Source organism: Panthera leo, chromosome B4 (assembly GCF_018350215.1).
Source record: "Panthera leo isolate Ple1 chromosome B4, P.leo_Ple1_pat1.1, whole genome shotgun sequence".
NCBI lineage: Eukaryota > Metazoa > Chordata > Mammalia > Carnivora > Felidae > Panthera > Panthera leo.
The window spans coordinates 120,819,642-120,836,661 of NC_056685.1; the positions used below are offsets into that span (position 1 = coordinate 120,819,642).

General features: G+C 37.6%; 1 protein-coding gene across 1 annotated transcript in view; it reads left to right on the forward strand.

Annotated features, from left to right (window-relative positions):
- ANO4 (anoctamin 4) overlaps positions 1-17,020 on the forward strand; it is a 395,702-nt gene that overhangs the window by 175,270 nt on the left and 203,412 nt on the right. The window contains exons 4-5 of the mRNA XM_042947503.1: positions 10,402-10,538; positions 13,487-13,645. Of these exons, the coding sequence (XP_042803437.1) occupies positions 10,402-10,538; positions 13,487-13,645 (296 nt within the window). The remainder of the gene's footprint in view (positions 1-10,401; positions 10,539-13,486; positions 13,646-17,020) is intronic.

Here is a 17,020-nt window from a genome sequence, read left to right on the forward strand (position 1 = left end):
AATATATAGGATTTGGACATCAGGAAAATTCTTTCTCTCCTACAAGTATTTTTCTTGAGATGATAGAAAGATTTCATTATTTTCTTGGAATTTCTTGGACATACATATATGACCTTTAAGAACAAGCTAGAAAAGAGAGAGAAAGAGTATTTGAAACATGTTTTGAGTGTCAAAGGTAGGCTGCCTGATACAGTAAGTGCTCTTCCATTCTATCTCTTCCTATTCTTAAAACAACCCTATAAGTAATAGATGCTATTTTTTCCATTTTAAAGGTGAAAAAAACGGAGTATACCTCCCTAAGGCTAAATGGTTAATATTTGACAGTCAGTGTTTAAACATATGTTGGCCCTTGTTCTGATAAATAAAAGATTAACTAAAAATAATTAGGAAAAATGAACTCCAGATTAAAAAAAAATTATTCTTATTTTGGGGCAGCTAGGTGGCTCAGTTGGTTGAGCCTCTGACTTCAGCTCCGGTCATGATCTTGCAGTTTGTGGGTTTGAGCCCCATGTTAGGCTCTGTGCTGACAGCTCAGAGCCTGGAGCCTGCTTGGGTTTCTCTGTCTCTCTCCCTCTCTTTCTGCCCCTCCCTCACTTGTGCTCTCTCTCTCTCTCTCTCTCTCTCAAAAATGAACATTAAAATTAAAAAAAATTATTCTTACTTTGTTATGTCCTGATGCAAGAATTCTTCTCCATGCTTCTACATTATAAAATACATTTACATTTTTTTTCCTATAGTACTTACGCCCTAACAATAGTTACATCTGTCCAACAATAGTTTCATCTGTCCAAAAGATGTCTTAGAATGGCTGGCCACCTATAAGTTTCTCAGCTTCCCCATATCAGATATACAGCTTCTAAGGAAGAAAAGAGTCATTTTATCCATTCATCCATCTATCCATCTCACCTGTCATGTGCCACACACTATGTTCCTCATAATCTTAAAGCACTGGTGAACATTTTGGTGCACAGTTAAGTTCAAGAAAAATTAAAACAGTCACAGATCACATTTGTTTTATTTTTCAAAATGAAAACTTGATTGCTTTCTAGGAAGAAAGCATTTATATGTGGCAGTATGACATAAGGGTGTATGTGTGTGTTTTCCTTCATTATTTCCCCCTCTTTCTTTATTCTAACCTTTTGTTCCCCATCCCCATCCCCATCCTTTGTTTCAGCAGAGTTCTGTGTTCCTGAAGTTCCTGGCTTTTGTTTTCTGAAAGCCTGGGCTTCTGAGTGACTAAAGCTTGGTAAAGAGAGACAGAAACACACATAGATACCCAGAGACAGAGAAAAGGAATTTCTTGTCCAGCTCACTTAGATTGTCCTGCAGTGGTAGCATGGCTTCCCTTCAGTGTGTAGAAAGGGAGGAAATGACTGGGTTGTGTGCTGGGAGCCTACACCTGAGCCACCAGAACTGCCAGTCTTGGCTGAGATTCTCTAGCCTGAGGAAGAAGCAGATCTTCTAGCATTCAGGGAACTTTGAGGGTTCTGGGAAGGTGGCAGTCTTCTCTTCCTATTTCTTTGTTGTATCTCTAGTATCTTGAGCAGAAAACAGAGTATAGTAGCCACTCAACAAATTTTGTTAATGAATGAGTGAATGAATGAATTCTATTCTAGACTTGCAAAGGGGGTGGCTCATGAGTAGCAGTGTGGCTTGGAGAACTGAGCGGTCTCTTTAAACATTCTGCTGTTTACAAAACCTCTGTAACCTTTTACAGTCCTACATGTGTGAAGTAGAGGAATGTCAGCAATGGCTGAACTGAAATTGTCTGCCAGGCCAGTGGGGTGGGGACTTAGAGACAGATTTCACTTGATGTAATGATGACAAGATCATGGGGGCAATTCTTAGTCTTGAATTTGTCTAGTAAGATTCATAACCCCTAGTAGTCAAAGGATTTTAGTGCCTACTGTAGTATATATAATAATATCAACTAAAATAAAACTATTATGATTTTTTTGTCCCCAAATTTTTAAAATCTGGACTTTTTTGAGAAGGATCACTTAGAAAAATAATATATTTCACTCTGCAATTCGATTGAGAATCACATCTTAAAGATCTGCGGTCCATGAAGCATATGTGTGTGTATTTGTGAATGAGAATTTATTACATTAGAAAGCCATTAAAAAATATACCATTCAGGGGCGCCTGGGTGGCTCAGTCAGTTAAGCGTCCGACTTCAGCTCAGGTCACGATCTCGCGGTCCGCGAGTTCGAGCCCTGCGTCGGGCTCTGGGCTGATGGCTCAGAGCCTGGAGCTTGCTTCCAATTCTGTGTCTCCCTCTGTCTCTGCCCCTCCCCCGTTCATGCTGTGTCTCTCTCTGTCTCAAAAATAAATAAACGTTAAAAAAATTTAAAAAAATATACCATTCAAAGGTTATACTGAACCTTTTAATTCTTGTTTTAAATGATCATCAATGCCCATCCTTTTCTAGAGATCATTCCTTCCCCCCACTTTTTTGTTGCCCACTTCTCCTGCTTTGTCCTCGGTTCTTGTTTTCTTGATTCCCAGCATATACAGATAACAGACTGTGGGGACTCTAGAGTGGCATTCACACCATGGCACATTATTGTGTCGTAGTCCATTAGATTCTTGTGAGGGAAAGAGAGCAAAAAGCAAAATGTTTGAAATGAGAACTTGGAGGTTGGAAGGCTCATTGTTATCCTATAGTCTGACCCTCTGTGCTTGCACGTGTGCCCACATAATCACAGTGCTGTTCCTGCACTGGTGGTCCTCTGTGCTTCTGTGCCTGCAGAGACTGAGTCATTTCTCAGTGACATCCAGTGAGTCATTTGAATCCAATTTTTTGAGCCCTGATTTCCAATTTTATTTTTAATCTGTATGGTCATGCTGTTTCAAAGGGGAAGATAGGGAAGAGGGAGGTGCTGACATATATTGCACATGTAATCTTGCCTGGCAACTCTCGCTTGGCTTTTTACCTATATTATTGTATTCAGTCTTAAATTGTTTTTGCCTTAATTTCCACATCTGATAAAGGGGAATAGTTATAGTAAATCTGCATAAAGCCCTTAATGTAGTGCCTGGCACATGGCAAGTGTTGGCTGCTACCTTGTCCTCATTCCTCTCAATAATCCTGTATGGTAATTTGTATTATCCTCACTGAAAAGAGAAATATATTAAAGCTTAAATAAGTTAAATAATCTAATGGCTAGTAGGTGTGAAGACAAGCATTTGAATCCAGGCTTGTCTGAATCCAAAGCTCATGTTCTTTCCAAAGAAAGGGAAATTATGGTCAGGAGACTCAGGATCTTTAATGTAGAACATCATTGACCTCCTTTCAAGTTGCTAAAAGTTAACCAAGGCTATTGAGCAAAGCTAGAATTAGGTACTCAGTTCTTCTCTAAGTATCAATCTCAGATTTTAAGAGGTGCTGTTATTATCTGCCTTGTTGTAGAAGTAACCACGGTGTCTGTCCATTTCTTTAGAATGAAGTAGTGGCAAGAGAAGCTCTTCATAAGAAACATGCTGTCCCAGGAACAAGTTAATGATCTTGGCCCCATTTCAGAGTGCCCTGTGGGTACCCCATGCTATTGTCTATGCCCCGTTTTATATAAACTGCATCATTACTGAGCCAGAAAATGCCAATGACATTTTTTTAATGACTACACATTTTTAAAAATTTTTATGACTTCTTTTTTCAGAGACCTATTTTTAATCTTAAAGTATTTCAAGTAAACTTTCCATGGCAGAAAAAAGTACCTACTCTCAGATCTGTAACAGTTAGAACCCCAGCTCTCTTACCCCAGGTTTTCTTTGGGGAGATGTTAACACAGCCATTTAATTGTTGCTGTAACACACTAGTAGAGATTTATAAACTTTTTAAAGCAGTAGAAGCTATTGTTTCTTCCTCACATGTATTTTCACGTATAATCTCAATATATAAAACAGGTAACTGAGTTGTTGGGAGTAGCTGGGGGTAGAGGGTGTAGGGCTTTGCCCACTCAGTTTCCTCGTTGTCCCTTCCATGAAATTCCCCAAAAGGGTCCTGGGGTTCCAGGGAACACACTTCGAAAACCGCTGACCTTTGGCAAGAAGTAAAGCCAGCTAAGGGAAGATTCATGTCCTTTCCAATTGCTTTATTTATTTTGAGTTTTCCAAATTTGCCTTTTTTTCCCTCCTCATTGTACACCAAGCCGTCTCTGCCTTAGAAACACCATAAGATTTCATTTGAAGCATAATGAACAGTGTCCTAGGTTTGTTGGTCTCATACAAATGTTAAGTAGTGTTTAGTTTTTAAAATCCCACCTTCAGGTACTCAAAGTTTTACTGAATCTCTTTTGTTTCTCTGAATTTTTAAAAACATTTAATTTGATCTATTTGTTAAATTTTAAAAAGTGTCAGACCTGTCAGGTGACAGATGTAAAGTCTAGCTCTATTCAGATAAATATTAGAACTAGGGCAAGATAGTTGATTGGTGGTTAAAGGACCTGTGTACTTGAAAGCCAAACATGATTTAAGAACAGTAGGATTCTTTCCACAGAAACAGGAAGCCAGCTAGAAACATCGTGGATTTGGGGGTCAGAACTGGGTTAGATTTCATCTCTGTCACTTACTGTGTGGCCATACTTTGTGTCTCTGAGCCTGGCTTCTTTCTCAGAATGTCCCTCTCTTAAAGTATTTTGAGGATGAAAAGGGAAAACAGACCTGAAAATCCTTAATACACAGTTGGCACTCAATACATTGTAACGCCCTTGCGTATGTCTCCCTTCCCACTTCCTTCATATTTAATTTCTGGGTCTGAGAGAGAAACAGATACTTCCAAGCAATCACACTAAGAGAACTAGAATAAGAAAAAAAAAATTGATAGAACCTTACAACTAGTTTTTACTTATCTAGAAATGGGCATTGAGCGCCTCCTATTTGCTAGTCCTTACATCAGTTGTGGAGATGCCATGGGCCTTTCCCTGGAAGCGACCCTGGGGCTAGATGTGAAGGTGAACTTCTTATAAAACAGCCAGCTATGTTCAAATTAAGATTTTTTTTAATGTTTATTAATTTTTGAGAGATAAAGAGACAGATGCAGGCGGGGAGGGGCAGAGAGAGAGAGGGAGACACAGAATCTGAAGCAGGCTCCAGGCTCTGAGCTGTCAGCACAGAGCCTGATGTGGGGCTGGAACTCGGAAACTGTGAGATCATGACCTGATCCGAATTCGATGCTTAACTAACTGAGCCACCCAGGCGCCCCTCAATTAAGATTTAAACAATTTTTTTTTGCATTCTAAATAATTCCCAAAGGTGTCCTTTTGTCGTGTTTTCTGATGAAGATTTGAGGCCAATACACAGTATCTTCAGAATTCTGAATATCAGATGTAATCATTGGAACTTGGGACAAAAATAGTAACATGAGCTGGCGCTCTGGAGGACAAATATAGATACCTGGATTACACTACACAGTCCTCTCATGTTGTCTTCAGTGACCTATAATTTCACTTTATTTTCTCTGCATCAGAAAATACTGAGATTAAAGTACTACTGTACTTTCATAGCAGTGTGGGGTTTTCCTGCTGCATTTGAGGAATAGAGTTAAAACAGCAGTGAGTGGAGCTATTTGATTTTTTGGTATTTATTTCTGACTCTCTAAAAGACACACTGTTTGATTTCCCTTGCTTTTATAACACTGATTTGATTTCTTCCACTCATCTCTTGTTCATGTTTGTACCTCTAGCACCTAACTTAAATGTTGCTTCGGTGAACAAATGGTAGAAGGTAATTAACTTGTTTGCTCTTTATTCGAGCCCTTGAAATATATTTGTGGTCTCTTTTCCCTAGAGAATGAATAATGGCTCATAACCTAAACGATTTTCATTGAAAAAATATTTAAAATAAAAAAAAAAAAAAAAAAAAAAAAGAAAAAATATTTAAATAATTGCAAATATTTAATGAGTAGATTCAGTACTATACAGGTAAATTTGCCTTTCCATCATATAAAGAATGTCAGGATCTACCTGCCTCCTAGCCCTCTGACTTCTCTGCTCTTCCTCTATTCTGGAATAGCATAGCAAGTCAGCCTACAGAAATCTCTTTCCTATGGTGTTTGATGATTTACTCAAGTTTCTGATTTTTGATCTCCCAGGCAATTTAAGGTTCTTGACTTTTGTGTAGCTGATGTACATGACTCTTTGCTGTATGTGGTTTTTTTTTAGGCTGAATGCCTGCTTTTTGCAGAGGTCATTTGGGTCTCTCGTCCTTTTCAAATGCATGGTATCTACCTATATTGACTCAGCTTTCCAGTTCTGTTCACACAGCCCTTCCTGAGTTTATGCAGTGTAGGTCTGTTACGTGGGTTGAATAGAATTTTTTGCATTCTCATCTTATTATTCTTAATTGACTTCTCAAAACATTTGGCTCTTTTTTATTTAATGGGTCTAATAGCAGAATTCTAATAAGCAGATAATTATCAAACTTATTTTGAGGGAAAAAAAGTATAAGGAAAGTGAGGGGATCCTTTAAAAGTAACGTTGTTTGGATGTACAGTATCATTGTGATATCCATGCCATGGATAAAGCTGCCACCTTGGCTAGATGGTGAGCTCTGTGAGGACAGGGGCCATGGCTGGTACATTCAGTGCTTGAACCCCAGTTCCTAGCCCAGCACAGTGTCCAGGCAAGATAGGCATCCACTAAGTACTTGTTGAATAGATAGATTTTTAAAATTGATTAAGTTTGGAAGTTGGGGATTTTTTCCTTAAAGAAATTATATAAATTTGCTTCAAAGGGTATTGTGCTTTGTTTCTAAATCTTAGCATGTAAAGCTGCTCTATCAGTAACAATGGTGAGATATTGATGAAGGGCACATGTTTCTTCTGTCTGTGTAGTTGTCTACATGTTCTACAGTCTTCTTATTGACCCTGTGTTCAGCTCAGCATTTTTTGACTGATCAGCATTTTTAATCTCTGCTAAGGCTCTTGAGAGACTGGCATGTGATAGTGGTGCCTTAATATAAATTAATTCTCTAAAAATCAGATAGTACAGCATACTTATTTCTCTTGAGCATTCAGGTAACATCAGCTCCATAACAACTTCCAGATAGTAATACTGTTGGGCAGCAATATGAAAAACAAAGGACTTCTCTTCCCTTTCCCAAGTTATCTGGTCCCTCTAGAATCAAATAGTGGGTCCTTTAATATAAAACAAAATTTTTCAACCTCAACACTGTTGACATTTTGGGCTAGACAACTTTTTATGGGGCTCTTCTGCACATTGTAGGATGTTTAGCAGCATCCCTGGCCTCTACCCTGCTAGATGCTAGCACCACCCTCTCTCCTTAGCCAGGACGATGAAAAATGTCTCCAGACATCTCCTGGGTGACAGCATGGTTCCATTTGGGAACCCCGAAAGATAGAGGGCTTTATTGAACTGATTGTGCCAACACCAGAAGGTGATACTGACAGAAGATGATCTGCTAATTTTTTATCTTTGGCAAAAGCAGAGGGGCAATTCTCATGGATGGATGAATGGATATTCAAGAGTTTGTCCCCATGGTGAGTCCGTAAGTCACCTAGACATGAATCTTAGTGTCCTCTTTAGCTTCCCCCTTTATTTCACACCTCACCCCAATCTACCCCTCATAACAACCAGTTCAACTTGCAAATGTTTCTTTTGACATCTTGTGTTGATAAGGTTTAAGTGGTAACTTAAGGCCCCAGTGTCCAAAATCGATAAACCAACATTTCTTGCAGATCCGCCATGCGTCAGCCACCCTGACTAACATGTATATGATCTCCTTGAATCCTCTCAGCCATCCTGAAAAAGAAGTTTTCCATACCTGCCTCCTCAGTGAGGAAATGAGAGCACAAGTTCATGCAGATGAGTGGTAGAGCCTAGAATAGTAAGCAGGAGGCACCACGGTGGCTCATTTGGTTAAGTGTGCAATTTCAGCTCAGGTTATGATCTTGTGGTTGTGGGTTCAAGCCCCACATCAGGCTCTGTGCTGGCAGCTCAGAGCCTGGGAGTCTTCTTTGGATTGTGTCTCCCTCTCTCTCTGCCCCTCTCCCATCACACTCTTTGTCTCTCTCTCAAAATAAATAACATTAAAAAATATTTTTTAAATAATAGTAAGTAAATCTTATACTTTGTTAAAATAATTTTATCCTGTTGTTCAAATGTAATCAATATCTACTTGAAATGTAATCACTATGTACTTGAAAATTTAATCAGTCTCTACTTGAAACTATGGAGTTCCTGGCTTGTGAATAAGAATTGTGTTAGGAAAAATGAACATGAAAGGTCCTAGAACCATAGGATTTTGAGAAAAGGGGGCTCCCAGACATCCTTAGACTATGTCCCCCTTGAGGTCATCATTGTATCATTAAACATACACGTTGAGGGCTGTGCCAGGACCTCTGTACACCAGTCGAGACAGACAAGTTCCCTATTCTTATGTGACTTATATTCTCATAGGGTAAATATTCAGTATACAGGTAAACAAATGAATAAGCAATATAATTACATTGTGATAAGTGCTGTGAAGAAATGAGCAGTGAGAGGAGGTGAAGAATAATTGGACGAGGAGTCTCTTTATGTAGGGTTGTCAGGGAAGTTGCCTTTCCCCTTGATGTCTTCCACAACACTAGACATACCATGTTCCTTCAAAACTGTTCCTTTCTTTGAGTTCATGGCACAACATAGGTGTCCCTAAATCCTGGTTGCATAACAAGACCATGAGGTTTTTTTTTTTCCTTTGGAGCTGCAGAGTCTAAAAACCTATAGTAAGTGTATTGGTTTACTTTTGTTGCTGTCACAAATTACCACAAATGTAGTGACTTAAAACAACACAAAATTATTATCTTACATTATTATCTTACAGTTCTGGAGGTCAGAAGACATAAAGGTGTCAGCAAAACTGTGTTCCTTCTTCAGGCTCTAGGAGAGAATCTGCTTTCTTGCCTTTCTTTACTTTCTGGGGCACCTGCATTCCTTGACTCCTGGCTCTACCCCCATTTTCAAAGCCAGCATCATAGCATCTTCCAATCCATCTCTCTGATTCTGACCCTCGTGCCTGCCTTGTAATTAGTTTCGGCCCTCCCATATAATCCAAAATAATCTCCCACATTAAGATCCTTGAATTAATCACATCTACAGCATCCCTTTTTCCATAGAAGGTAAGATATTCACATGTTTCAGGTATCAGATTACCTTTGGGGACCATGATTCAACCTATCACAGTAAACAATAAATGTTAATTTTATTGCCATACCCATTTTATTTTACAGGAAAAAAAACTGAGTAGTTAAATGAATTGCCTAAAGTCACAAATTTGGATATAGCTATAGAACCTGGTCACACTCTCTAGATAGATGATATCTGTTCTCTCTATATCCAAACTATGTTCTGTTCTTTATAGCATTCAATGCAGTTTACATTTCTTTGACTATTTGTTTTGTTTACTCACCTTTATTCATCAAGGTATGGCTATCACACAACTCTGTGCACAACACAGTGTGCACATCCCTAAAAATATTTTGAATGAAAGGATGAATACTCTTGTATGTGCTATGTAATAGTACCATATCACCTACAAATTATTCTGCGCAACAGCTTGTGGCAGGTTAAAAACCCTTGGCAATTTCTAAAGCATCAAAGGAAAAACTGAGCTTCAATATTGGTCTCTCATTTGAGTTGCTAAGGAAGGGTCCTGGACCTGGCACCATATTTCTTCAGCCACTAGTGCTGAACTGTCATTTCTGGGATGCTACAAGGCACCATGCATTTGAATGTGATATTCTTTATTTGGAACTCTGATGTATAGTGTTTCATGTATTGGCATCAGCAATCTTTTGGGAAAGCCCCTGAATGGGTAACTTCATGATTTCAGTTCATGATTAGAGAAATAAGAAAGGTAGAAAACCTATCTGTATGCTTTCTTACTGTATTAGGTTTTCTTTATTAGACCTTAGGAAGTAACGAAGGAATAAAATTACAGATCTTACTGCATCTTGCAATTGGCACATGTATGGGTTCACTTAGCAAGTTGTATGACACTTTGATGAAAAAGAAAATAAAATATTAAAAGGTTATCTCCAACACAGAGAATGAGTGCTTAGAAGTCTTAAGTGAAAGTACTTTATGCTAAACAACTATATGAAGGAAAACTAAACAAACATAATGCCTTCTCTTAACATGGAAGGTAAGTTATATTTATATTATGGAAGTACTTTACTTTGCTTCACATTGTCCTTAATCTTGCCTAATCAAGACACTGTTTGATAAAACATGTTTTACATCTGACCTCCTTTTCTCTTAGGAAATAATACACCTGTCATTCAAGGTGTTCTTGAAACAATGAAAAAAATATGAAGCCAAAGGGAGACACATTCTATTTCGGTATTTATTTTAAGATCCAAAATTCTTAACCCCACTTGTAATGTTTTTATTTTGGTTTTAGTGGCCAAGGATGTCAATATTCTTTTTGATGAATTAGAAGCTGTCAACAGTCCTTGCAAAGATGATGATTCTCTGCTTCACCCTGGAAACCTGACCAGTACTTCAGATGATGCTAGCCGATTGGAAGCAGGGGGAGAGGTAAGTGTGTAATTTTTAAAAAATACAGGTTTTCATCCAGGTGGGAACTGGGAATATGCCTCCAATGGATTGTCTAAAGTCATCGTCTCATTAAACTGTAGGTTTCCAGAAGACAAGGGGCAGGTCTTATATTCTTTTATTTCCCCCACAAGTCTAGCACATTTCAGGAATCCTGAATCTACCTATGCTTAAAACATTTTTCAGTGAGTCATGTATTTTCCTTCTTATACCCAGAGACATTTCATTTATATAAAGGGAGATTCTTGAAACTACCTGTCATTTTGTGATAATCTTCATTCTGAGTGTCCCTAGTAGATAGAAAGCCTTACAAGAAAGGACTTCCTTGTATACATCCCCCAGTGCATAGAACAGTGACACAGAATAGACCAGCTCTCAGTAGATTGTGTTGTCCAAAGCCTCCTTGAGTTGCCACTTGCCTCTGTAATCTGGAAACTCATTGCAGTTGTTAATAGATCCATCTGTTCATATGTCATTTTGGAAGAAAAGGCTTTTGTTAGGGACATTCACTCTTGTTCAGATTGCACCTCAGTGGAGTTTAATATCTTCTTTGTATATGCATTAGCTTTGTATACGCATAGGTAATAGGAACACAGAATCAGAATCATTTATTTATTGCATATTCCTCCTGTTTTTATTATTCCAGAGCCAGTTAACTTTTGACAGATGACACCTTTGAACAGGGAAAACTGTTTACTTCTACCAAGCTTCCTTGGACCTCTTCCTACAAACACCATATGCTACCATCCATGTATTTAAAAAATTTTTTTTAACTTTTATTTACTTTTGAGAAAGAGAGTATGAGCAGGGGAGGGAAGAGAGAGAAGGAGACCCAGAATCCGAAGTAGGCTCCAGGCTCTGAGCTGTCAGCACAGAGCCCGACGCGAGGCTCCAACTCATGAGCAGTGAGATCATGACCTGAGCTGAAGTTGGACACTTAAGTGACTGAGCCACCCAGGTGCCCCTGTATTGTTTTTCTCTAAAAAACTTCTTTCTGTTGTCGTCTATTCACACAGTTACTTTGAATGCCATGATGTGGCATAAAGGAGGGATCTCAAAAGACCTAGTCTCCTCTCCTTAACTTACAGACAAGGAAACAGTCCCAGGAGGGTTAAGGCTTTGCTAATAACCTTGCTCCAGATGCCATGCTGAAACCTTGTTTTTGCAGGTGGATGCTGACATGCTAAATCTACAAAGTAGTTCTCTCTTACTTGGCAAATAATTGTTAAGAAAGTGCTAATTTGGGCGGACTTCTGAGTACTTCTTAAAGCAAAGCCAAAAAAAAAAAAAATAGTAAAGATTGGTCATCAATTGAAAATATCTGCACCAAGACAAGTGATGTGACATTTCTATCCCTCCTGGCTGATATTTTCCCTTTTGGATAAGGGTGTATGAATGGCATTTGTACAAGAATGTAGGTTCTAGCAGTGACTTCGGAAGTCTGGTGCAATGACCTTGGAAGTCTGGCATGTTTGCCTCCCATAAACCACTATTTGAAAACTGATGTAAACTCTGACCTACAAAAAAAGTAGCCAACTCCTCTTCCCCCATTTCCACTTGCTAGGTTCACAGACATGTTTTTGAAATCTATCAGCCTGAGAAATTTGTCTGTAGCCTAACCACCCTGTACTTGATGGTCTCTTTCAGCATTGTGCATGATTACAACAAGCCCATGAAGCCTGATGAAAATTACACCTACTGTTTTGTTCTTTAATTTTTATATGTGTACTCACTACAAAATAATATTTGTAACTTACTTGTAAGTCTTGAAGCATAATAGCAAAATGAACACCTTAATCTACCATCCAACATATGAACTAGAATGGTCATTTTTCAAATTTCAAATCTACAACTAGGTTACTAACTTCAATTATTTTTAAGGGAATGGAAAATTAATATTAGCATGTATGTAAGTAGAAAGGGTAAGTATTGTCTTGTGAAACTTTTGTCTCAGATCCTTTCTATGTTTATGTATGTATACAGATATCACAAAGCAAAATGTTTTTCTTATAGTGGGCAAAAATTTTGAGAAACATTGAACTAGAATAATACTAAAACCATCAAAGCTGCTTTTAATCTCATCCCTCTACCTTACCAAAAGTCCCATATTCCTAAATTCTTGGTTTTTCATACTCTTATTCTAAAAATAGCTTTATCATGCACATTTATAGCCTTAACAGCTTCTTTGTAGATTCATTTTATTTTTGTTTTATTAAAAATCATGTAGCATGAAGTCTTATGTGACTTGTTTTTTTTTCTGTCAATACAATTTTGAGATTCCATATTTTATGGAACTATAGTTCATTCATTTTTACTGCTGTATAATATTCTACTGTATGACTGTTCTGCAATTTATTTACCTATTTGCCAGTCCATGGACATTTGAATTGATTCACGTTTTTTATTTTCTACTCTTATGAACAGTGCTTCTGTAGTCATATACATGTCTCCCAGTTGCTTTAATAAGGATATCTCTTATTATGGGTTGTATGTTATGCAAATGTTCACTTTTTAAAAAATGTTTTTGTTTATTTTTGAGAGAGAGACAGAGTACGAGTGGAGGAGGGACAGAGAGAGGGAGACACATAATCTGAAGCAGGCTGCAGGCTCTGAACTGTCAGCACAGAGCCCGGCCTGGGGCTCAAACTCACGAACTGTGAGATCATGACCTGAGCCACCCAGGTGCCCCATCAAATGTTCGCTTTTAATGCCAGTGTGTTTTTCAGAATAAGTATATCAATTTCCACTCTCACCTTTAGAATGTGATCATTCTCGGTTGCTCCACATTCTACTGTTTACATTTTTCATTAATAAAAATGTTTTGATAAAACAGTGAAAAATTCATTTGCTTTTCATTGTTCTTTAACATTCCTCACCGCAGACTCATTTTTATGAGTGTCTTAAACTGGTTCCTTTCTCGTTGTGTGCAGACAGTGCCGGAAAAAAACAAATCAAATGGACTTTACTTCAGAGATGGAAAGTGTCGAATTGACTACATTCTTGTGTACAGAAAATCCAACCCACAGACTGAAAAGAGAGAAGTATTTGAAAGAAATATTAGAGCAGAAGGATTACAAATGGAGAAAGAGGTAAATAGTTTGCTTGGGTGAGAAGAAACACAAATATGCGTCTATTCATATCGAGAGGCAATTAAAAAATAAGCCATGATGTTTTGTTCATTATATTAACTGAACATTTCATTTGGTCAGACTTGCCAGTCTGCAGTGTTTGGGGAATGTTCCAATAATTAGTTTTTCGAAGCACAGTTTGCCTTAGAGAGCATTTTAATGCCAAAAGGTTCCAAGAAAATCAAAATACTCTATTCCAATTAAATGAATTGTTTCAAAGTTTTTTGATTTCCCTGACTTCCTTCATCCACTGTTTCTCTATGTGAATGGAAGGTTCTATTGTATGGATGTAAGAAAACTTTGGATAAAATGCAATCATTCCACCCTGGAGCCTCTTTTTACATTTTAGGAAACATAATGATTTTGGGTATCCTCACCTACCAGGAGAGACTGTTGACTGATTTGGCCAAAAACAGCTGGAGCTTAGAAAATGATTCCAGTTTTAAGAGACACTCACGTTCTATAACTCAAGGGTTACCTTACCAGTGTTTTGTTTTTTCCTTCCTTCTCTGCATAGGGAGTATTAAGGAACAAATTAGTAAAATACAAGAGGCCTAGCCACGCCTCTGACAATAAACCACAATGAGATTATTGTGTACCCCAAAATACCATGCACACTTAGAAAACTTGGCCCTGTTAGCTGGATTATGTAACTCTTCTTAGATTTTCCTTAAACATTGTGCAAAGCTTCTGGAGCTTTTCAAAGTCAATAAGAAGAACATATTGGCAGTTAAAAATGTTTGCTTCTGATTCTGCTCCTCAAGGCTGAGGGGTTAGATCTTTGAAATCAGACATCCAGATTTTTCTCTATATGGTATGTATGGGTTGCATCCTGATCTTGGGACACGAATAAATGGGATTTTTCCAGATCTGTTAGACTGACCTGAACTTGTGAGCATTTATGAAACAGAAGTAGTATTTTTCTCGAGCGTCTCCAAAAAGAGAATTAGAAAAATGGCAAGATGGAAATTGTGGCCTCAAGTTAACAGGTTCTCATTCTCAGGTAAGTAAATCCGGGTTGCTCAGAAGGCTGTCTCGGTTGGAGGTTTCCTCAGAACAACACACAGAATTAAATATATTGTATTTTTTTTCCACTTTGGCGGGGTTTCAGGAAATCTTTGCTATACCCATAGAACATATCTTTGATAAATCTTGTTCTTTAAGTTCTTATTGAGACAACTGTATTTTTATCCTTAAAAATCATTCACCTTTTATTCTTATTCCTTATTCAGAATTTGTTTCCATATTCAGAATTTGTATATAAAGAAATGTGAAGTTCCACAGGATCCTAAATAATGAAAGTCCTTATTGTCTATTCTGACTCTGTCAAAGTCTTAATTCCCATCAAAACTAGGTGGCTTTGTTCAGTTACTGAGTGATTTCTATTTTAAGCTTCATAGCTATGTTCTCCATTCCTGGGGTTTTTTCTGCCTAGATCTTTTTTTTAAATTTTATTTTTTATTTTTAAAAATTTACACCCAAATTAGTTACCATATAGTGAAACAATGATTTCAGGAATAGATTCCTTAATGCCCCTTATCCATTTAGCCCATCCCCTGTCCCACAACCCCTCCAGCAACCCTCAGTTTGTTCTCCATATTTATGAGTCTCTTGACTGTTTTGTCCCCCTCCCTGTTTAATGCCATTTTATGACTTAGTGGTTAAAACTCAAAAAGCCCAGTACTTTCCAATAATACCCAATACTATGGAGATGGCAAAATTCATATGTGTCTCCTTAAATATCATGTATGCTATAGTATTTATCTATTAGAATTAAAGCATGCAGCAGAGAATTGTTCTGACTTTTGTTACCCAGTTATGCTGATGTGGTGTGCCGTATGATTGCTATATGATTGTATACAAGGTAATTTTTTTGGTTATAATTTTTCAAAATTTTAATAGCTAGGTATTTATTTAATGGATACTAGAAGAAATAGCAATAGAAAAAAGTGATCTTACCATATTGAAAAATTTATAAAGACTTATGTAAATATGTCTTTCTTCTTTTCCCTCTAGAACTTCCTCTCTGGGTGGCAGCTTTCCTATTCTTTTCCCCCACAATCCTCTATCCACTACCAACATCTAGGTTTTCCTTTTTCTGGAACCTTGTTATGTTTTTGGGTTTTTTTTTCCCTTCAAATTTTTATTTAAATTCTAATTAGTTAATATATAGTGTAATAGTGTTTTCAGGGGTAGAATTTAGTGATTCATCACTTACATATAACACCCAGTGCTCATCCCAACAAGTGCCTTCCTTAATGCCCATCACCCATTTAGTCCATTCCCCACCCACATCCCTCCATCAACCCATAATTTGTTTTCTATTGTAAAAAGCTTCTTATGGTTTGTTTCCCTCACTTTTTTCCCCTTCCCATATGTTCATCCATTTTGTTTCTTAAATTTTACATATGAATGAAATCATATGGTATTTGTGTTTCTCTGACTGACTTATTTCACTTAGCATAATACACTCTAGCTCCATTCACGTTGTTGCAAATGGCAAGATTTCGTTCCTTTTGATGGCTGAATAATATTCCATAGTGGCTGATTTTTTTTTTTAATCAGCCAACGGACATTTGGGCTCTTTCCACAGTTTTGCTATTTTTGATCATGCTACTATAAACATTGGGGTACGTGTACCTCTTTGAACCTGTATTTTTATATCCTTTGGGTGAATACCTAGTAGTGCGACTGCTGGATTATAGGGTAATTCTATTTTTAACTTTCTGAAGAACCTTCATACCGTTTTCCAGATACCATTTTCCAATCTGGCTGCACAAGTTTGCATTCCCACCAACAGTGCAAGAGGTGGACCCTTTTTTCTAAGCAGCCTTTCCCATTGCCTATCTCTACTCTTTCCTTTTGAAACAATTCGAAAGGCCCACACCCTTTGCATATGTGGCACAATGGGCTCTAACTCAGCCTCTTAACCCCGCTTTGTGTTCTCATGGCCTCAGCAGACTCAGCAAGAGGGCCTTTACAGGTTCTCCTCTGCTTGGGAGGCAGTAGGAAATTATAGATAAATTAATTTTTCCCTGTCACAAATAATTAAAATGTCCCTTGGTTGAAAAATAAACCTATATCTACCTTGTGTTATTAGATTTAGAAATTATCAAAAGCACCCTTATTTAAATCGTTTTGTAAACAGCTACAGAGAGACAATAATATTAATAGCTATTGCATCTTCCAGAAGTTACTTTACTCTTTTATGAAGAATACAAAGAACTTAGTTCAAGGTAGAAAAGAAAAAAGGAAAACCCAGAAAGCCTACTATGAATCCATATATGTCTGAAATGATTAACACTAAATACATTTTATGGTTAATGTTTTCTTCAT